This window comes from Ursus americanus, chromosome 10 (assembly GCF_024610735.1).
Source record: "Ursus americanus isolate L20-20 chromosome 10, mUrsAme1.1.p, whole genome shotgun sequence".
Lineage (NCBI taxonomy): Eukaryota > Metazoa > Chordata > Mammalia > Carnivora > Ursidae > Ursus > Ursus americanus.
Window position 1 is genome coordinate 35,632,974 of NC_142136.1, and position 24,801 is coordinate 35,657,774.

The following is a 24,801-nucleotide window of genomic DNA, read 5'->3' on the forward strand; positions in this document are numbered from 1 at the left end:
AATAAGTTATGCCTGAAATATAAAGATCGATTTGAATGGTGAATCCCCATTTCATCTGATTGGTCATTTTTTTAGGAGACTGGAATGGCATCTTGTCCTGATGTCATCTCCAGAAACAAAGACTAGATATGTGTTATCTCTTTAAATAAAATCCTTATTGACAGCTATTGTCTTCTTATTCCATGTGTCACCAAGCTCTTTTTTTCTTTTTCGTAAATGTGATGCTTTAAAATGTTTTAACCTCTTCTTTCCATGTATGTTATCAATACCTTTAGATTAGACCTTATCATTCTTTTTTTTTTTTTTTGCAATGAACTCAATGGTAATTATCCAACTCTAGTGACCTCTTTCCCCACCTACATCCATTCTTCACAATGCCTCCAGAATGAATTTTTTAAAACACAAATTCATTTTATAGATATGTTCTATTGATTAAAAGGCAAATCATACACACATGCAACAGGGAAAACAATAAAAATTCAAAATGCTACCATTAATACCAGAATCAGTCATTTGGTGAAAATTAGTCTAGAAATCTCTTCATTTATTCATTCATTCACTCACTCACTCACTCCCTCACTGGTTTCATAAAGACTTTCTAAGTGTCACCTGTATGCCAGGAGTATGCCCTGTGTGTTTAGCATTGAATCAAACAGACCGCTTTTTACTCTAATGCAGCTCACATTTTAGCAGGAAGGGGAAGACAGAGTGGAGCGGGGAAACAGTCATCAAATGAATCATGCATTCTTTGAGTAGAGACATAAAAGAAACCATGCTTTGAGTAGAGACATAAAAGAGGGAAAAAGCAAATAGCTATGAGGCAAAAGAGTGTTCTAGGAAGAAGAAACAGCAAAGAGGCCAAGGTAAATAGAGTTCTTTGGACAGGGTAGCAGGGGTGCAGACGATGAGGTAGAAGTATTCAGGAGATAGATAATGCAAGGTTTAGATGGTCATCAGGAGATTAGCTTTTATGCTAACTATGGAAAGTCACTGCAGGATTTTGAGCAGAGAAAACACATACTCTGTTTTTTATTTCTTATTTTTTATTATGGAAATATTCAAATGGAGTTCAGACAGTAACTCTATCTTAAAAGGAGCATTCTAGCTAGTGTAAGAAAAATAAACGGTATTATGGTGCAATAGCTAAGATCCCAGCAGGAGATAAAATTTACCCAAAATGGTTCATACGAAGATATGTTATTGAAGGCACTATTTACAGAGGTGTGGCCAGTGTTCAGCAAATGACCAAAGGATGTTGAGGACTCGGGGAACCTGAACCAAGGTGATAATGGAGGAAACCTTATTACATAGTTCAGGAAGATTGGAGCTATGGCAGAGTGGCTGCCCTACTTGAGCTGTAGTCATAAAGAGACACCACTACAGCCACATCATGCAGTGAATAGGGAAGAAATATACTTGTGTTCATTTCCACCACCTGACTTTCTGGTTATAAGTCCCATTGGCCAGACCCAGCCAAAAGCAAGTCATCAAGGGAGTCAGGTAATGCAGTTCCAGAAGGTTCAGCTTCACAAGGAACGGAACTGGACAGAGAATAGTGCAAATTGAACGACAAGGGAGCAAATGAAAATAACCAGCACTAAAAGGGTAGTCTGTAAGCAGATATACTGGTCAGGAGGTTTTATAATAGTCCAGGTGCGGATGTTAGCTTGTCCCAGGGTTGTAGTAATAAATATATTCTAGATATATCTTGAAGGTTAAACTACAAGTATGTCCAGTGGATTTGATGTGTTGAATGAAAGAAAAAGAGGATTCATAAGAACATTAGGTTTATATGATTAGATGGCTTCATATATAAGGATGGAAGTTTGGATGGATGGATGAATGGATGAATGGAGATTGAAACAGATAAGAGAGAAAGATTTTATTGAGAACAGAATCTCACTGAACACTGCATTTTGAGTAAATGTCATTACTTTGGATTCTACTTGACTTCCTTTCATTCCTCTGGGCCTATGACTTTTATTCTTAAAATATTCTTTATTGTCTTCTATGCCTGGCAAATAGGTGCAAAAATACTTCTTTACCACAAAACACTCAGTTAAGTGTATCTTCTTATTTCCCAGAGTACTTTATCCATATTTCTTATGCCTTTTGACCACCTTCACCCCTTTCATGCACCACCTGCCCTCTGCCTCTGGCAACTACTAATCTGTTCTCTGTATCTATGAGTTTGGTTTTTGTTTGGTTGGTTTGTGTGTGTGTGTGTGTGTGTGTGTGTGTGTGTGTGTGTGTGTGCGTGTGTTTAAGGTCCCACATATAAGTGAAATCATATAGTATTTGTCTTTATCTTTGTAACTCATTCCATGTAGCATAATGGGCTCAAGGTCCATCTATGTTGTCACAAATAGCAGGATTTCCTTCTTTCATAGAGATGAATAATATTCCTACATATATACATATCACATTTCTTTATCCATTCATCTCTCAATGGACACTTAGGTTGATTCCATGTCTCGGCTACTGTAAATAATGTTAATGCTGCAATGACCGTGACCTTTCAAGTTAGTGTTTTTGTTTTCTTTAGATAAAGACTCAGAAGTGGAATTTCTGGATCTGGTGAATACCACTTTAAACAATTATCTTCCTGTATATATCTACACATTAAATTGATTAATGTTGTTTTTTGAAATGACTTGCAACTGTTATGCAAGTGCAGGAGGGTTATTTGTAAGGAACAGAAGCAGAGTGAATGGTTTAATGATCCCTGCTTTGAAAAAGTCAACCAACTGAAAATTGGGATGTTGGATACAGATATAACAGGCTTCTCAACACAACATAATATACTTTTGCTTAGCTCTGAGTACTAGAAAATCATAATCATATATGCCATTATGTTATAAATTATATTATACATTACTCCATTATAATATAAATTATATTATTTAGGTTAAGAACTGATACATTACTTTTTGCATTCTCCAGTGTCTGACATAGGTTGGACACATATCAATGATCTTAATACACTTAATATTAATATTAATGTTTATGTTTTCCCTTATCCCTGAAGTTTGTTCAATCAAGATGTTTGAACAACTCATTTCATACCCAAACTTTAGAAACTCTACAGGCAGACTGTGTACCCAGTGGAATTAGCTTTACTTGGGAGAATTATTTTAATCCCTTATTGACTTGCAAGATGCATCCACCTTGATGTTTTCACAGGAACGTATCTCACTGATGATGATCAAAAGCGGTATGTTGGACTTTGATCAGAGTAAATCTAAAGAAAGCTGGAAATCTGCAAATATGCAGTGATTAAAATTCTTTCTCCATCTTCTCTTAGCATAAGAAGGGAAGTGAAATACTCACTGATACCTTATAATTAGTGTGAGATAAATGGAAAGGTTTTTATTTAAGATAATTGAGGCAGTGCTAAAGCAAAACAAAAATTTAATACTGTGCCCATTATTATTATAGAAATCAGGAAATCTAGTTTTCCAGAGTAAACTGAATGTGGTCCCTTCGATTGCTTTCCTGCAGATCTGTGTCGAAGAACTTCCAGGAGCATCATTTGCTTCTTACCATCTGCATTAACTTCTTTGAGACAGAACATGGGAGAAGGAGATCAATCTTCCTGGTAGCACCAGATGCTCTTTATAGGCTTAAGATAGTTACTTCTTTTTGGATATTGTGTGTAGGCCCTTTGCAGATTTATCCCTCTCAATGAAAATATATTTTAGAATGACCCTTACACTTAGTGCATGGTTAGTCTGGGGACATGGTGTTACCTCTAACTCAGAAATTTTTTCTAAGAATAACTTACAGAAATGTAGGATAACACTGAATAACACAATACATTTTATTCTTTCAGGAGCATATTACTTATCACAAGATGTTACGAAATCAAGTTGTGATTTGAGTACCTCATTTGAGTAGAGTTCATCAATTTCAGGCAAATACAACTAGTATTGAAATGTAATCATTCCTAGAAGATACTAGTAAAACTATCCAACTGGTAGCAATTAAATGTTCTTAAGCTGGTTTTTTTCCCCCTTAGGAGATTTATCTTTTAGGTCTTGGTGACTAGCAGATATGTGAGTTCTACAAGAAAAGGTGATCCAGAAAGTTAGTGTAAATTGTAACTTGAGAGACTGTCCGGGTCAGGGAGGATCTATAATAGAGACTAGACACAGAGGAGCATGCTAAACATCTTTAGAAACGAAGGGGGAGTTCAGAAAAAGGAAGCAGCAAAGCAAATATAATTATCTATTATTATCTATTAATTTTACTCTTAGAAAAGATATTTTATTAATGTATCAAAAATATTTATCAAACACTGTGATTATGTTCTTATGTATAATATCTATGAAGATATTGGTTCTTAGGCATCTCTCTGTTATGCAGGCAATAACACAGACATAGCTCAATACCTACTGAACATGTGGAGAATTTCTACTTTACACAACTCAAAAGTTAAGAATGCCTTCAATTATTCCAGTGCTACTGATTAAGCAAATCTCTCCTTCATAAGTCTCATGGTGTCCTCAAAAAGCATAAGTGTGCAATGTACATCTTCTCCATTTGAGTCTGTGTCTGATTCCCTGCAAAGATGGCAGAGACGGCTTGCTAACTGCTATGATCCCGGTTGTTTCCCAATCAGAAATATTTTTTGTGAAAGAGCTAAAAGAAGCATACACACAAGTAATGGTTTCTCATGACGAAATCTGCATACATTTGAACTTGTCCTTTTCCAATTTCTTCTTGCAAAATAAGAGGACAAATAATGAACTTTTAGAAAGATAGACTACTCCGGATTTTACCTTTAAAATTCAAATAAATACAGTGAATATTTAAGAACGAGACAGCTACCTACAAAACCATAAAAACAAGATAAAAGCAGTATATTTTTCTACTGGTAATTACTAAGTATAGGCATTAGAATACTAAATAATGAATTAAGGAAATTACAGATCAAGTCTAAGGAGATTCATTTATATATGAAAAGACAGAGAAACTTTTAAAAGTTCATTGAAAGCACACATAAAACAAGAACACTCAGCTCAGACTCAGATCCAAGATGAAAAATCACATTAAAGATGCAATAAAGAAATTGTGAACGTGGGGGATAGTAAATAGAACAGCCTTATTGAAGCAGAAAGTTGTTCTGGAGATACAGTGAGAAATGAGCCTAAACTCCGTGTTTCCATTTACATTAGGAGATAGTTTCAATTGCAATGCAGAGAATTAAAACAAGGCAATAAGACAGCAAATGATGAATGTATATGTTCTACAATACTATGTGGGAATAATCTGAATTCTGCATGTGATTTCTTATGCCATATACAAGAATTAAAATTTTTAATCTTTTCTAAAAAATTCAGAAAAGAGTTAATATCAACTGATAAAGTGGCTTTTGGAAAGAAAAGGGAATAGTGGAATGGAAGGATCTTAGGCAGTATTATAATAATAATATTTGATGACTCTTTAGAATGGGCTTGACTAAGAAAAACTTTTTTAAGTTGGGTTATCAATGGATTAAGGCTTGATTGAATTATCTAGGGATCTCAGTAAGAATGACACATTTTGAGAATATTTATTTATCCAGATACTATATTTTCCAAAATTTTGAATTTGTTTGAATAGAAATAGCTTAAAACAGAAGCACAGGTAAAGAAATACTGTAACCCATCAATAAAAAACTAGAAGCCATAAGCCAATACAGGAAGAAGAATGGCAATGCTGAAGAATAAGTTCAGATTTAAATGTGTGAGTTTGAATTGTCAGTGGAACACCCAAGTTCAGTGCTTCTTGGTTACGAATCAAATGCATCTTGGTTACAAATCAAATCACCTTACAGTAATGTCCAAGAGCCCAAATTATTTCTGTAATAGGGTTTTGCTATTGAGTATGACTGGAAATAAGCATGCTATCAGCTGAGTCTGGGATAAATTATTTAGAAACATAGATATTTGGTTGGTTGTTAAACAAAGATGTTTCTGAAAGGCCATAAATATTTACGAAGATGATTAATTTATGCATGTAATTTAAGATGCCTATACATTATATATTTTCAAACTTCAAAACTAGATATGTTATTTAAAATAAATTAATAGATACTCTAATCAGAGTAAGTGATCAATCACTTAAATAGTTATTGAGCAATTCCTAGGAGCCTGTAACCTTGTTAGTGGTACTCAACAAGAGGTGGCAGACATTTTTTCTGGTTTCCTAAAAATTTATGACTGGCATGCATACGAAGCTCCTAAGTGACCACACAGATGTCAACTGATTAAAGTCTGATATGACCGAGAAAAACAAATTGTGTCAACTGTGGCCTGAACAATGATAAGTCCTCATGGAAGTAACAGAATATACACTGGCCTCTGAAGATTGGGTCAGATTTTAATAGAAGACCCAAAGGGAAAAAGCATTACCAAGATTACTTTAAAAAATGGCAGGATCCATTCAGACCAGAGGAAAGAGGTCTGAAGCGCTAAAAGATGAATTACAGAAAAGAATATACATAAGGTATCTTGGAGAGTAACTGACTAGCTAAAATGGGGTTGTATTTTTGGCCAGCTAGTCTGAGGATGTTGAATAATGTCCTGGAAGCAATAATAAACTAATGCCTGCTTTAGAATATAGCTACACATGAGTAAATTAACAACAGTGTTCTAAGAGATGGGGAGGAGGGTAGGCTTGAGTAAACTGATTAATGGTGAGAGAGATCGCAGGTATCCAGGACCTGTTACAGTACCTGGCACAAAACAGGCGCTGAGTACATATTTGCTGAATGAATGAATGAATGTGTGCAAGGTCCAGAGCCTACCCAGGATGCAATGAAATTTTTCTGGATGAAGATGATGTTCCTGCCGGGCATGTAATCACTTATTTCAGTTTTAGAAATTTTGAGCTTTCAAACTACCTACAAAAGAGCAAATCCATGTTAAATAACTAAAAGTTAATTATAAATTATAGCAGCATTAAACCCCATCTCATTTGTCACTAATAACAACTATCATTTGAGTTAATTTTATGATCTCTATTCATCATTATGTCATTATTCTTCTTTATTTGTACTGTCAGCTCAGCCAATTATTTTTCATCTTAAGGCAATCAGATATTCAGAATTTAGAATATTGTGTATTCAGAATAAAATTAATGAACCTGATCCTTATTTTGTAGATGGTTTCTTCTTGTTCCTCAAATATTTGAGCAGGAATTATTCAGATGTATCTGATGGAGGTGTTGGCATGTCAGTAATTTGTGTTTTCGTTTTGAAATGACAGGACGGGAGGAGACACAGAAAGCTCCACTGCATCCACTTTCTCATTTATTTAAAAATATAAATAATATCTTCAAGTGGTTTAGCCAGAAAACAGTGTTGTGTCCATAGGAAGGATGAGAAGGTGTTTCTGTCTCTTACTATGTCATGATTCTATCCTTTGCCAAAATTCTTTTCAACGTATATAAATGGGATTTTAAATGTACTTTCAGGACCGATCTACTCCTATCAATGAGTTTCCTTCAGGCTGCAGATTGCTATCCTGGCTAGGACGGAGTTAGTTCCACAAGGTTAGGCTGTTCCAGTCCCATCAGATACTCAAATAGTAGCTGATGAGGTGCTGTGAGCATTGGTGTACCAACTCACTTATATTCCAAGTTTTCAAAGGAATTGTCCAGTTTCTGTTATGTCTTTGTAAATCTATCTGAGAGGGAGGAAATATACAGAAAAACCTCTTTAGGCATGAGGCAGTTTATTCTCTTCCCTTGCAAAGCGGAACAACTCTACCTAGGAGCTCACCGTTTATTATGCTGCTACAGAGTTCTCTGATGACGCTCTCCTTTCACCAGCACCATATACTGACTATGAAACAGGCTCAGGGCTTATCTGGCACTGAGTGGGCTCATTAAATCATTGTTTCTCTGTCTTCGAAATTGCTTAATAAAAATACCTGAAAATTTATTGTCTCAGACCTATTTATAATATTGAAGTAGAAAATCATTTTTCTTGCAGCTTATGGCATATGATGATATTTTATCATTCATCCTATTCATTTTGTCAGGCAGAAAACTTGAAAGACTATGTATGAAACTGTCACTTGTTCTCTAAGGACTGTCACTTCTAATAGGAATCAATTTTGTTTTATAGATTCAGATTCTGTGAGTAGATATTTTTAGCATAACACCCAGTAGCAAAACAAAAGTTTGAAATATTATGAAATAATATGAGGTATATGAAATTTTGTCACTCTGTTATGAATTTGAGAATTTTTTCATAACCTTGATAGCCCAAGGATATAGTGTTAGAAGAGTTAATACTTGCTTTGGTCCACAGTAAGGTTAAATTTATCTTACTTTAGGTGTTTTTCCATTATTGCATTCCATATTCCAATGGGCCAGATGGAAAGTATAGATGTATTTGCTATGCTTTATACAGATACTATTAGTCACCGTGCCTTTCAAATTATGTCTTCATTCATGCAGTGTTACTCTTCCTTAAGAAACAGCTTACAATATAGGTATTTTTCTTGTTTCTAGCCATTAACCTGATAGGAGTATATCACCATAATTTATATCTCCTAAATAGCACTATTTTATGATATTTTTAAGTCTGTAATGCAAATTTTATAATATAAATATTTTTACTTTTACTATAAAATTAGAGTACTATGCCCTTTATGTAATACATAAAGAGTAGGTCATGCAGCACAGATAAATCTATGCATTTGATTTCATTTGCTTGTGATATAAGAAAGAATTGTTTGCAATGTTAGAAAAAGTATCTACACATGCAATTTAGTGCAGAGAATCATGACAAAAATTCTAACCAAGAGAGTATTTTCTTTGACATATTAAGGAAAAAATATAAAGATAGGAGACAATTTTTTTCTGAATGATATGACAGTTTATTCTATTTTCTTATTTGAAGGTTGGAAAAACAATGCAAATTCTAGATACTTAATGCATTCCACTTTCAGGAAGCAATACTTTTTTAGAGTCATAATTTCAAAGGTATTGCAAGCATTTGAAATAAATTCATATAAATACTTCTGGGAAACTGCAATTTGAGGAGTGTCTACATGTAAATATATGGGATTAAAGCATTCATCAATATTTCATGTTGCTAAACATGGCCATTTTAAGCATGTAGTTCAATTTCTCAAGCCATCTATAATCAAATTATTGGTATTTTAATGACAAATGTAATGGTCATTTTTAAGAAATATTGTTTTAATAACTGAGTTTCTTTTTTTCCCCCCCAAAGTGTAGTTAGTAATAAAGCCAATGGAACTTTACAAAAAGTATGCAAAAAGACAGTAACAATGTTTTAATACCTACAATTGCAAAGAACATATCTAATAAAAATTCATGACATTGCTGGCAACTGGAATGCTCTAACAAAGTTATTGAGAATTCTAGGTATAAATGGATAAATTATTCTGATTTTTCATATTAGTCAATTCTGAGTATCATACATGTTTCTTTACCATGTTCTATTCTGCAGGTACAGGTTTACTCTTTAACTCGCAGATCATTATTTAGTCACAGGGAAAACCTACCAAGGTGATAGGGAGTTAGGACGCATTTGCAAAGTGACTGCCTAGCTGACACAGAACAACCCATTAGAATTTTACATAATGTTGTTAATATACCCTCTGCTGTCCTTCTTATTGAGTCTCGGGATACTTTGACTTCTGATATCTCTTCTGGTTGATAAAATATTTTGAAACTTTATTGTTTGTAGAGAGTAGGCTCTTTCCTTGAGGTTTAATACACAATTTATGATGTAGTCAATGACTATTTTAAGTGTAAGAACATACTAACAGTGAAGATTCTATGAAACATCCAAGAATTTTTAAATTGCAAAATAAATTATATCATGGTTATTCTTAATGGGAAGGGGTATTGGTTGGTAGTATCCTGTGAACAAAATCTAATTTGTAGACATTTATTGTACAAATTCTTATATATAAACATGAGTATATTTCTAAGTAGTATATAACTATTGAAACATTGATACATTTTCTAAATTTGAGTGGCAAAGGAGCTGTCACAATAGTTTAGATTTCATTAAAATTGAGGAATATTAAAAACATTTTTTCATTTTATAGGGAAGAGCAATAATAGTGTGAATCTTGGATTACTGCAGGAAATCTAAAAATAGTTCAAAATTAAAAGACAGCCCAACCATTTTATTATTCTGAATTTGTGTCTTAATTTGGGATGAAATAGTAATGCTAAAAAGTATTGTCAGAGGAGATGAAATATAGACATAGTCATAGTATCCATAAGCAATAATAAATAATAATTTGAAAATACACAAAAATAAGTAAAAGTGATTTTGAAAAATTCAATTTCTTTTAAAATAAATAAATAAAATTTAAAAATTGTCAAATGATTAGAGGTATGCCAAAATTAAGAAATTTTACACAATGTTTTGTTAATAAAAGGAAAAAATATTTAAGTACAGAATACCTTGGTTATTTTATAGAATTAAATTACAAATTTTAGTTTTATATATCTTCCTTGTCATACTTGAAGTAATTTATAATATTTTTCATTATGTACACACCTATGAACATTCAGCAATTAATTTCCTTTTTAAAGTTATTATTTGAAAGTATTACAAAGATAGGCACTTAGGGTTGACTGTCCTCTGATACTGTATTTTAATGAAATTCCTTAAATTTTCTTTTTATATACCTATTTTTTATGAAAAATTTGAAAAAAATCCTTCTTTAGCTCTGCATTATGTGTTTAGAAATATATAGATATTTAGCAAGTCGAGTAGATAGTAAAATTAATATTTTTAACATTAGCTTTATCATGTTGCGCATTCTGTTAATCTATGTCCATTTTATATATATAAAATAAGGAACCAGGAAAAGTTAGAAATATTTCAGTGACCAATGTGACTTTTCTTAGAAATCAAGAAGGTATTCAAAAACTAACCTTTTTAAATTAATTTAATATTAGTCTATTTTCTTAAAGTTTCTGAAGAAATTAAAATTATAATGTAAGCCAACACCATTGATCTTTTTGATGTGTACGACTACAAGAATTCACCAGACTGAACCTTTATAAAAAAGGTACAACTTACTGAAATTTCATTTAAACAATTTTATATTTTGGTAATCCTAAACTATTTATTAAATTAATTATAATGTATTGGAGCCATATAACTAATGTGCACATTTTTTGAAGTTTAAAATATAAGAAATTAAACCCACATCTTGTATTTATTTAAATATTGCACTAACCTTATTTTTACATGGTGATAAAATAAAAAAGAAAGCATAGAGGTATTTTTAAGCAAAAACTAACCTACTCTAATTAGTTAAAAGAGTCATCTACATATTGGGACTAGTGTATGAACTCCTTTTAAAGTAGATGACACTATATACTCATATGTTAAAATTTTAAAATATTTACATCTATGCCATGAATCTACTTACCTAAAACCAAACCCCTTACTTAAACTTCCAGTTAAACTTTTTGACTATGAATTATAGTTTTCCAAGAAAAAAAATATAGAAATGAAGCACAATTTTTAAATTTTTTTTCTCTTTTTACCCCTTTTATTTGGTATTTTACTGTTTATTGGATAAGTTAATCCTAGAGTGTGCTCCTAATAAAAGAACAGTTTCTTATGATCAACTAATCCCAAAATTTCTCTAAAAATGTGAAAAAAGGAGAGAAGAAGAGGAAAAAGAAGAACTGATGAGAGCCAAGTTTAGCCATATACATTTATCACTGGAAAAGCTAACTGTTTTCCTTTCAAGGAAAGGCAAAGGCTTAGATGTAGAACAATTTTACTTTGATACACAGATGACCAAAAGTCATATCAAAATACTTTTTTTTCCCTTTTACTTTATAAAGACCATGAGGATCTTCTTAGAAATAGATACTCTCTTTGGTGGTTATTTATGTATTTATTTTTAATTACTGAAAGAGTAAAATAGTAGTCCTTAAAAAAAATCCATTAGAGATCTCCTATCCTATTCCATACCATTAAAAAATAAAATTTGTTTTTCTTGTTTAGTGTTCAGAATGAAAGTGGGTAGGAAAGCAACTAAGACTTCAGTATACAAAAAGTGCAATGTAGCCAAGAATTTAATTGAACATCTTCCCTTCTATATCCCAAAGTATTATGGTTGCTGTAATACATTACATTCCTTATTCAGCCTGAGTTATTGTTCTTTCTCACACGTTACATATGTTATCTTACGTGTTTTTATGTTCTTCTTGTCACCTCCAACAATGTATGTACCACGATGGCTAAATAAATTTACTTAATTAAGGTTAAAATGTTAAAATTAATTATTTAGTTATATGCTGCCATCATATATTAACTTATTCACTCAATACATATTTGTGTACAGATGTGGTAAAGTTTCTTATCAATGTGGAAGAAAAGGTCAGTGTATTAATATTAAAATTTCAACTTCTCTATTTTCTAAATCTATGTGACAGATTTAACTGTCACTTGAAGTGAAACATTCATTCATTAAGAAAGAGAAAGTGATCCTGAAAGAATCCAGAAAAAAAAAAAAAGAGCCTAAAGAGAAACAGAGGAGGAAAATAAAAGATATTTTGGTTGTGTTCAAAGAAATGTACACAGAAGAATTTGGAGGGATGAAACCCTGGTGTAGTGAAAGATAAACATACTATAGCTTCAAACAGCTGATCTTACTCTATTACTCCCTTAGGTGCTGGAATTTTAGTATAAAAGTTCTTAATTTCACTGTTGGAAACTTTACCTTAGTCAACTATACAACTTTCCTTTTGCTTGCATCCTTAAAGAGATAAGGAGAATTGTTTTCATTTTTACAGATTTTTTTTTAATTTAAAAGGGTTTTAAACTATACCTGGAATATCTTTAAATAAATATATGACTATTTATGAAGATTGTTACAATGAATTTGTTAAAGGTTAATTTTTAATTTCCTTCATTAGGTTTATGGCCAACATAGGCAACTATATTCAATTTATAAACAGCTTTCCTAAGAGGAAAGGGAATGGAAAAAGTGATTTCTAGAAATTCCTTTATACTGTAATAAAATGACAATAAATAGTATTGAATAGAAAATAAAACCCATTCCGTTTCTCATGGAAGCCTTCTATTTTACTCATATTTATTTTTATTTGTCAGTGTAATTAATTGTTATTACATTCTGCATCCCTTTCAATATATGGGTGATATCATAGGCATTAAGCTTCTAATTTTAACTACTAATGTCATATACTCATTCCTATAAAAACATTATTAACAGTGATTATGTTTTATTCATAGATATTGGCTGACCTAGAAAACCATGCATTATTTAAGAATGATCTGGAGTGTCAAAAGCTGATTCTGGAAGCAATGAAGTATCATCTATTGCCAGAAAGAAGAACTTTAATGCAAAGTCCAAGAACTAAACCTAGAAAATCTACAGTTGGAACTCTGTATGCAGTAGGAGGAATGGATAACAACAAAGGTATACAATTCTTCATCTCTATATAATACATACCCTGTATCATACCACGGCTGGATCTTAATATTGTAATCTGTATAATACCAATGAACCTCACATGCTTTATAAATTCAGATTTAATATTAGAGGAAAAATTTAAAGTACATCTCTTATTTTCAGTCTGTGGTTGCCGCTTCTGCTTACTATTCATCTTTAAATCCTTTATTTCTTGTGCATTACGGTCCAGACTTCATATGAAATGAAAAGGGGATTTAAAGCACTTACAAAACACAGGCCACATGATGTGTTGGATATATTGACAACTGTATTTCAATTCTAAGCAAAGAAAATGTAATATGCCAGGCACATGCTGGCTGAGAGCAATATTATGAAGAGAGTTTCTTTTGAGGCGTTTATGGAAGCCAGGCAAATACATAGACAACTATACATGAATGGCAGTTACATTTTACAAATTCAATTGTGATTACCAATGTGGCCCTTCAAAAGGAAGTGAATGATTCATTTAAAAGATGAACATATACATTTGAGGGTTTTCTTCTTACTTTTCTATAGTTCATGGAAAATGTTCCATAAATACTTGTTGTCTTCAGCTTGTCTTATGTGGTACACAAGACAAGTAATATAACTGCCGTATGTTTGTGTCTGATAAGTGATATAATTATCCACAAAAAATATATTTTTTAAGATTTATTTGAGAGAGAGAGAGCACAAGCAGGAGGAGAAGTAGAGGGAGAGGAAGAAACAGACTCTCTGCTGAGCAGGGAGCGAGATTTGTGGGGGGCGCTCCATCCCAGGACCCCGAGATAATGACCTGAGCCAAAGGCAGACTATGAACTTTTAACTGACTGAGCCACCCAGGCGTCCTAATCCACAATATATATAGTTGGCAACAATCTCTCTCTCTCTCTCCTTCTCTCCCTCCATTTTTTGCTGATCCTATGATATATGTTATTACATAAAGAATATGTCAGATGTTTTCAAAAAGTGTGGTTCAAACCCCTTTTTTGTAAAGTGGTGAAACAGAAAATATTTTATCAGATACAAATCTGATAAAAAAAATAGAACTTGTACTAAAATTCCAAAGAAATTTTTCAAGCTAAGCAAATAAATTTAGTAACCTATGCCCACTTTGTCCTTATGAGAGTAATAAATATCAAATGACATACACATGACATAGTCACATGACATAGTCATCTCTTGTAACAGAAGCATGCAAACTTTATTTCAACATTAAAATAGGTTCATTGTATCTGTAAAAGTAAATACCCTGATTTCCATGGCTTTCAATAAATACACGCATCCAAGTCTCAGATTTTATAAGTGGGTAGTGGTTTTATACAAATTTTAAAGTCAAATGAGTGAAATTTGTTTTTAAAGAAACTGTATTCTGTAGGAAGAATGCCCATAAAAGATCAATTCCACTTGCAAATCTGCACATAATATTTTTTTCTAAAGAAAAAGAGGAGGAAGAAGAGAAGAAAGAGGCCGAAGGAGTAGGAGGGGGAGGACCAGGAAGAGAAGAAGGAGGTGGAGGAAGAATATTTATTAAATCTGGTTGGCCTCTAATTAGGAGTGAATAATAAACATAAAATAGGTACAAAAATTACTATAGCATTAAAGAACCAAAGGACTTGACTAAATTTGAATTTTTAAATCCGGTGACTTCAAATCATTGTAGCACGAAAGAATATGAGACTATGGAGTCTACAGAGTTAAAATGTTGCCAGCTTTTGAATTTCTCTAAGCAGTCTTTTTAAAATTCTTTAAATTATTTAAAAATTGATCTTTCTTAGGGATTCCAAGTCTCTTTCACTTTAGAATAGAGTAATACCAACAATTTAGTTATTGTTACACATATCAGTAAGGTAGAGGCTTAAAAGAATGTGATAATACGGGAGTTTTAAAGAGGTATCCCAGATTAAATCAGCAATACAATGGAAAAAATTATTTGAAGGAACCTTTAGGAAATTTTACCATGTCCTTAGCCTTATCGGAATGAGATATTAATATCCCATAAACTTAGATAAAAATGTAGTACTTAATACCAAACCTCAGAGAACCTATTTTTTCTAGTGAAACAGAAACTTATAAAAGCCCAATGTTTCAAGGGATTTAAAGAGCAAATAGAACATTTTCACGGTAATCCCTCCTATTTGCATCATGCCTTTACTGCTTTAATAGTGCTTTCTACACCTTATTAACTTTTATCTCTAAATGGGCGTTAAGATTTTATCTTAAAATTGTGTTTTCTTGGAAGGTAATGAGGAAAAGGGAATAAAATGTTAAAAAGAGAGAGAGAATAATCAAAAGAAAAACCTACAAACAAAAAATTGGAATTTCCTTGGCATGATTAATTTGAAAAACAATACAATATATAACACTCACTTTTTTAAAAAAATTATTGACATAGTTATATTGTGACTTATAAAGGGCTATGTAAACATTTTGTCGGGATTCCTCTTCAGCTAGATAATTACTGAGATTCAGATGATACCAAATGAGATATATAAACTGTGGACCCAATGCTGGCAGATTTTCCATAGACATGATTCAGAGCACTGGTCTCTCTCCCCCTTCCTATAATCATATATATATATATAATATATATATGTATTCAGTACTGATGCAGACCTTTTGCACATCTATTTTGTGCCAGGTTCTGCATTAAAGAGCCTGTGTACCATGGTGAACATTGTGAATATAACCCCTACCTCACAGAGCTACCAAGTTAATCTGAGAAAACAAATAATAAACAAAATAATTATAAAATGGACGTTACAAGAAGGGAATTGCAAGTGGAATGAGTATAATGTCTGTGGAGCAAACCTGGTCTAGTCTAGAAAAGGAAGTACAAAGTGTCTGCTCTTGTTGTTTTCATAGCTGAAATGTAAAGAATTATTAGGAATTAGGTTAGCACATTATTGGAATGGAAGGATGGTCTTGATGGTAAGTTCCAGACTGCAGGTAGATCAAATGTGAAGGTTTACAGTTAGTGAAAAGTGACATCTTTGAAAGAAAAAAAAATGGAGAGAAACCCCTTATGGGAGAATTATGGCCAGTAGGGACATGAAAGCATGGTAGCTAGTGGAGGACAGACACAGTGGGCTTCAGTGAGAGACTTTACAGGATCAATTCTGATTTGAAACTACAGAGGTCTTGGAAGGCTAGCGATGTTCCTAGTGGAGAAAGCAGTCTTCGAAATCAGAGAGATGCCCATTCAAATCCAGGACTGTCACTTAAAATCTCTAATATACTTTACCCTTTCTCAGCATTATATCAATTTCTGTAAAAATTATATTCATTAAATGAGATGAAGCATTATGTAAAGAGGTGAAACAGCATTCCAACATGTCTGGTACCAAAGGGACTCCCAGAAGACCCAGCAGAAACCTGGGCTAACCTTCCTAATCATGTGGAACAAGGCCAAACTGTGTAGGAACTTAGAGACATGAGGCTATGTGGGTTCTGTGAAATAACAGTGATATGACACAGGGAAGGGTATAAGATATTCATATAAATGGCATTTTATTTATGTCATGTGTATGGTAAATGCCTTTTATGCTAATATGAACATTCAAAAATAATGAATCAAATGAGAAAAAAGAATCAAGCCGTAAATAGAAGTTTGTAATGTGTTTTAGAAAGTATGATTTAATTTGCTTCTGTAGCAGGAAAATGCTGAAAAATAAATCTTTAAAAACCTAGTAATTTATAGCATATTTTAAAGCCAATTAAAACATTATTATAAGTATTAATATTTGTTCTACTCTGAATTGAGAAATGAGGGGACATAAAATTAAATATGATTTTTAAAAAGGCAATAAATCCAAGCTGTTTTTATAAGAGAACGATTTTCTTTAAATGGTGTCAACTGAAATCAAATGCAGATTTAAATCAATGCAGTAAACTATATTGATCAATTTGTTGTTTTGGTAAGGATTTTATTACAAATCACACAGTAATCAGCATAAATATTTTAGAAGGTTGATTTAAAGGTGAAACACTAATTACTTACTTTCAGGTGCTTAGATTGACTTACACTTATGTATGATTCATGTAAGCTATGAAATAAAATTTGGTGGTAGTAGTTAATGGAAAATATTTGCATCAAAATATCATTATTGGATTTATATTCTGATACTGAATGATTATTAGACAATTCCTTAGAAATAGGAATAGTTTGGTTTTGTATTGATCAAAACAGTATTTTTTGGAGATCACATTCTTCATTCCACTAATGCATGTATTGAAAATCTGATAAATCTATAATAGTATAGATAAGAAAAATCAGCTTATAACTTAAGTACAATCATTGTTAACAGAATGGTCTGTTTCCTTCTCAAATTTCTATGTATGTGTGTGTGTGTACAGTGTAAATATATGTCTACATTTATGTAGAGACATACCTATTAACATTTGTCTTCATAAAGTCTCTCTGTGATTACCTAGATAGGCATAATATATCAGTATATGTGGATTTATTAACCTACTTAAATTGTTATTTTTGTTGCTTTTATTCATTATTTATATGTATAAATTTATATTTCATTAACATTTTAAAATACATCATATCAAGAAGCTTACTAATTCTTATTCACATAGAAATGCCGCAGTGTTTTTGAGCTTAAGCCTATTATTAAACACTTGGTGGGATCCAATTCTTTTTTTCTGTAAATAATGCCATCATTAGCATCTGCATGCAGTAAGAGTTTTTCCTAACCTTTGAGGGTTCTTTATAAAGATTACTAGATGAAATATTATTGGGTGGGAACATAAAGCTATTGTGACATATGATCCAATGTCTTTCTGTAAAGTCTATAAGAATACAGCATCACCAAATTATACAATAATGCCAGTTTACATGTCTTCTCAACCAATTTTCTGCCTTAAAAAAACTATAAAAATTTTCTGACATAACAATAGTAGAAAGAAATATACAATGAAAACTCCCATGTTCTTCTCATTACATTTATATTTCTCTCTCTTTTTTTTTTTAAGATTTTATTTATTTTACAGAGACAGCCAGCGAGAGAGGGAACACAAGCAGGGGGAGTGGGAGAGGAAGAAGCAGGCTCATAGCGGATGAGCCTGATGTGGGGTTCGATCCCATAACGCCGGGATCACGCCCTGACCGGAGGGCAGACGCTTAATGGCTTCGCCACCCAGGCGCCCATATATTTCTCTTAATAGTGAAATTGAGTTTTTTTGTTTATTTAATTTTTTATGTATGAAATCATCTATATTATGCTATAGAATGACATATTAGTTCCTTCTTTTCTAATTATTATAAATTTTATTTCGGTGTCTTGAGCTAATTGCCTATACCATATAGTAGAAAGTCCAGTAGAAACAGTTTATGGTATGATCCTTTCATTTTCTTTAAGAGGAATAATACTAATAATTTACAAATTTGCTGTAAATATCTAATAGGTAGCATAGCATTACTTGGCAATTCCTGGAAGAATGATGTATCTTGTATATGAAAATATATGGCGATTGTGGATAACATTCAGTTGTCTCTCAAAGAGAATCTACTTTCCTTTTGGCAGACACTTGAGTAAGAGGAAAACCCTTCTCTCAAATCAGGACTGGATGATTTGAGACCAAGATGCAATATTTGTGGGAGCTGCTCTACTCCTGGTTTCTTTCCAATCTTTATATAAGAGCCATTCCTCCATGGTGGGCCCTGAATACCCTTGTATTTTCAGAAGGATGTATTCTATCTCATCTTCAGCATTCAGCTTCTATCTTCTGCCTGCATTTCTGCCTCCCATCAGATTTGTCTAGACCTCAGGAAATGCACAGAGAAGAGAAACAACAATGCCTTGCCACTCTCTTTTTTGAGTCTAAGGTCCTAAGGGCGTTGATTGTCTAGAACTGTGGTTAGTGTCTTCCCAGTGCCAGGAGACTCCCAAGAAGCCTGAGCCAAAGAATATTCCCAGGGCTCTCAGCCTCACGCTGCTTGTGAATCAGCATCACAGTTATAAGCAGAAGCCCCTGTGGATTTGCAATTTCAACAATTCCCATTTCTTAAAGTTCTCTCTTTTGTTTGAGATTTATAAAATAATCCTGTATGTTCTCATCTTACTTATTTTTAAATTTCATCTATTATTTACTTAAATGTTTTACATGTTTAATTTATATCCTGTAATGAGTAATTTCAACATCTAAAGTTTGAGGGTGGAAGCCTGTTGTCTGTTGTTTCTGACAAGTCTCATTTTGTTAGTTTGATTCTTTTGGTGTTGGGTAATATTGTTTTCAAGTCGTAGTTAATTTCATTCAGTCCGTGGGGCTTTGGGGACCTAATCTGGGGATGCTTTTGTCTGCCGAGGGTGAGTTAGCTTCAACCAAGAACAAAGGGCACCACTGACATGAGCCCTGTCAGCCCCCTTCAAAGCTCCAGACTTCCTGCGAAGTCTCTGGTTCACTTTCCCGCCTTATATGAAGCCCAGGGAAGGTGCTTCAGATCCTATCACAGGCGTGGACACCTGCCCCAGGAAAGTGCTGACTTTTGTATTCAGTTAGCTCTCTCCCAGGTTTTACTTCACTGTTTTTTCAGCTACTTGGTTGCGCCCTTGTAGTTTTTTTCTCACTTTCATTTAAATCTAGCAATGCAAAAAAATAGTGTTATTGTTGTAATTTGCCCAGGTGTATTGGTGTTATAACTAGAGGGCATGTCTGCATGTCTTCTGTTCTCCAATAAACAGAAGCTTCCTTTTTCTTTTCCATTTAGAACTTTTCTCCATAGCTTATTTCACCAGTTTTATGTCCTACCCCCCCTTTTTTTTTAAGATTTTATTTATTTATTTGACAGAGACAGCCAGCGAGAGAGGGAACACAAGCAGGGGGAGTGGGAGAGGAAGAAGCAGGCTCCCAGCAGAGGAGCCTGACGTGGGGCTCAATCTCAGAACGCTGGGATCACGCCCTGAGCCAAAGGCAGAGGCTTAACGACTGCGCCACCCAGGCGCCCCTGTCCTACGCTTTTTGAACGTATTTTGTTTAGAATTAAACTACTGGCAACCTGACTTTTTCCTCCCTTTCATGTATTTATAAAGTAGATCATCAACATATCCGTGGTTAAATAATTTTTGAGTATTCACAAATTTGGTAATACTATTGAAATATCTTTAAAATCTCTAAAATAGAGATTATAATTCTCAAAGTATTAAATTAGATCACGTGATAAATTAGAACAGCTTTGATACAGTGTAGATGATGACTCACTAACAATTTGATCAAATCCCCGCACATTCTTCTGATAGAAAATGTAATTCAAACTCATGCCCGAGCTTAATTAGAAATTGATACTTGTCTTGGTTCTGAAGGATCATTAGCAAATATTCAGAGCAAATATTCAAGTATAAATTTGTGAGCTTATTTATTCTAATGTAATAGATTAACTCCCTTTCCTGGTTTATAAGCAAACTTGAGAGAGGAAATTTTTTTTAGAGTGGGGGGAGGGGAGAAGGGCAGAGGGAGATAGAGACAGAGAATCTTAAGCAGGCTCCACACCCAGCATGGAGCCCAACACAGGGCTTGATCTCACTATGCTGAGATCATGACCTGAGCCGAAATCAAGAGTTTGATGCTTAATGGACTAAGCCATCCAGACACCCCGGGAACTTTACATTTCTAACTTCAGGTACATTGTTACTTCTACTAGGCTTTCAGTTAATATTTGCCATATTTAAATTACAACTTATTTAACTGATATTAGTAGAAGTCCAAAATGAACAAATTTCATACATACATAAATATGAAGCATTAAGTTTTAAGTGTAACATTTATCAATATAATCTTTGTAGTCATTTGAAATTCTCCTTTATTTATAATTATTTGAAGATCTGAAAAACAGACTGTAAATAGAAGATTGCTATTACCTGAATAATTTTCCTAATATGACCCTTCAAGCAGAAGAAAATATTGTGAATCTTTATCTGTCCTCAGCAACTGAACATTTAGGAATGATAAAATAACTTCATCAATGATGTATTTTCAATACCTAATTCTAAGCACCACTGTATACAAAATTTCATTACACAAACTTATGTTGACAGTATATTCTTGATCATTTGATTTTGACAAAGGTTGATAAACATTCTTAATTTCTCCCTTTCACTAAGTATGTCAAGGTAGAGTTTAAATACAGAGATCTGTTTAATTCTGAAATCTGTGTTATTTCTTCTACCCTTTTGCCCACATTTAACCTATTAATGATGAGTTGTGCTGAAAGTGACTTTTCAAAATGCCAGTATAAAAGTCTGATACTTTTAATTCTTAATATATTCTTTAGGATTTTACTGACTTTTAGGACTAAGTCTCTGGAGAATACATTAGGAATATAAGAAAGTGGGCAATTGAAAAAATAAAATATTCTCTATTATATTTATTTCTCTTTCATGTTTTGTAAATTAGTTTTTATGTGCACAGAATTATAAATATTTTAACTATTTCCCCTTAATTTAAAATTCTCTATTTAGGGGCGCCTGGGTGGCGCAGTTGTTAAGCATCTGCCTTCAGCTCAGGGTGTGATCCCGGCGTTCTGGGATCGAGCCCCACATCAGGCTCCTCCGCTAGGAGCCTGCTTCTTCCTCTCCCACTCTCCCTGCTTGTGTTCCCTCTCTCACTGGCTGTCTCTCTCTCTGTCGAATAAATAAATAAAATCTTTAAAAAATAAAAATAAAAAATAAAATTCTCTATTTGATTAATTTCTCATAAGCTTTACATTTCAATAACATATCTTCAAAATGTAATATCACAGACATTTCATAAGAATTCAGACTGTATTTTAAATTTTATTCTAAGGATAGGTATGGAGAACTATCAAATTAGTATTTTTAAAAAACAAAAACATGTATTTGCTCAATCTCCAGAAAACTTACATATATGAAAACAAACTTATAAGGTTCACATTCGTATATTGTTTGTATTTTTTAAGATTTTATTTATTTGACAAAGAGAGAGAGCTCACAAGCAGGGGGAGCAACAGAGAGAGAGGGAGAAGCAGGCTTCCTGCTGAGCAAAGAGCCTGATGCAGGACTTCACCCCAGAACCCTGAGATCATGACCTGAGCTAAACGCAGACACTTAACTAACTGAGCCACCCAGGTGCCCCTCATATATTGTTTTTAAAATAAAAGTTTCTTATTTACAAGTGTTCAAAAATACTCTTTTTAATTTAACTTTTATTCTACATTATTTCTTCAAAGAACAAATTATCCATGTGAATAAAGTAACTTTTAGATAGGAAATGTAAAAATCCTGCTTTTCTATGACTGTGAAGTATATGGTATATTTATTAAATGAAAGCTCTACAATTCAAACAAGGTCATTATATCCCTACTATAAAAAATCATTAATATCTTGTCTAGAATATACACTATCAGCAATATTTCCATCTAACGTGGCTTCAAACGTCTGTTACCAGAATTGCTCTGCCTTTCATAGTTAATCAGTTATCAGGGCCTGCCTGATTTACATCAGCATTTCCACTACATTGGTTGAAGCTTTATCACCCTATGCCTCCAGATCTGGGGTAACGCATGTATTTCTCAGATGAAATTATTTTTTCTTAACACATAAATAAGCTACATAATGATCTCCCTACCTCCAGTCTCTCCAGCTCACTACTGGCAAATCAGTTTATCCTGACTTGTAGCATTATCACTAGAATGCAAAATAACAATGATGATGATGATGATGATAACAATAATAAAAACCTTCATAAGTCCCCCATGCCCCAGGTAGAGCCCATTCTTTATCAGTGTATTTATCCTTCACTGTCTACCATTTCAAATTTAGCCAGCAGGTTTTTCCTATTTTCTCTCCATGAAAAATGTCTTGATAGGATACCTCTAATCTTTATCAAATTTCACAACTCATTTTCTCAGGTTTGAAGCTTTACACTAATTGCAGTATGGTCCATACATGTACGTTGCCTTTTGCTTCAGTGTCTTACTCCTTTTATCACCCCTTCCTTCGTTTGTCTAACCCGACTTCACTATCCGCCCACCCCTTAGCTGCGTCTTGTTCATCTTTTGTAATATCTTAGCATTTTGTGCTTACCACTTTTATTATACCAATCCAGTGATATTGAAAACATGTTTTTAATTATTTTATTTTCCCAAAATTTTATAAAATTTTTGAGCTTATAGAAGTTAAAAGAATCATAAAGTAAGCATCTATATACTCAGCCAATTTATAGTTAATATTAAGCTCATCTATCAAAGTTTTTAATGCAAAGTGGTAGGCATAGATATACTTTATCCTAAAAACACTGGCATGCTTATTATTAACTAGATTTCAATATATTTTAGAGCTTTTAGGTAAAATTAGCATATAGTAAAATGCATAAATCTTGTGTATCCTTTAATGAGTTCTGCCAAATACATATACCTATATAATTCGAACCCCTAACAAGATACAGAACATTACCATTACCCCAGAAAGTTCCCTCATATCCCTTTTTAATTAGTCCCCAGCCTCCACATCTCCAAAGAGAACCACTCAACATTTTTTTCACTTTAAGTTCGTTTGGCCTATTCTTGAACTTCATATGAATGTAGTCACATATTTCATACTCTTTAAGGCTCCTGTCAAACAGTATAATATTTTGCTGAGTCATCCAGGAAGTCGTATATACCAATAGTTCATTCTTTTTAATTGTTTAATAATAATTGTTTATCCATTTTCCTATCAATGGGCACCTGGAATCTTCTCAGTGTTAACTCTGACAAGTAAAGCTGCTGTCAGCAGCCATGTGCAATATTTTTGTAGTCTCTGCACATTTATGTTTAAGAGATACATAAGCTGATATTATAGGACACATGATTTGCAAAAAAATATGTGTGTAAAACATCGCTGAAAATGTTTTCTTCTTGAAAACCACATAAATATGTGACTGAATAAATCACAAAAAGTGCTGTTTTCACTATGCCCAAACCTATTTGCTTTTTCATGGTTTGTGTTCTACTAATAATAACATTTCACATGTGCAACCTGGGCTTTTTGGCATTTTTTATGAATATGAAATATTATTAGATATACCAGAATTATACAATGTATTTTTACTCAGTGTCAAAGCTTTTAAAGAATTTTATGTTGGTTCTGTTTCACACTCAGGTAGTCTTGATGTCTGACTTTTGAGGAATTCTTTTAAGACCACGCAGCATTAAGTGGTTTAGAAATACAAATGTACATTTGTAGATAATGACCTATACACATAAGGATATATCCACCAAGAGGTGATTTAATAGCAAGAGTAAAATGCATGAATGAATACCAAAGAGGATAGGCACATTTAATTCATGCTGTTACACTGGAGTCATATTAACTACACATATTACTCAAGGAATCCAACC

The 24,801-nt window shown here is 33.0% G+C and overlaps 1 protein-coding gene across 1 annotated transcript in view; it reads left to right on the forward strand.

The window, feature by feature from the left end:
* Window positions 1-24,801, forward strand: part of KLHL1 (kelch like family member 1) — a 231,920-nt gene that overhangs the window by 106,172 nt on the left and 100,947 nt on the right. The window contains exon 5 of the mRNA XM_045811015.2: window positions 13,259-13,445. Coding sequence (XP_045666971.1) covers window positions 13,259-13,445 — 187 coding nt within the window. The remainder of the gene's footprint in view (window positions 1-13,258; window positions 13,446-24,801) is intronic.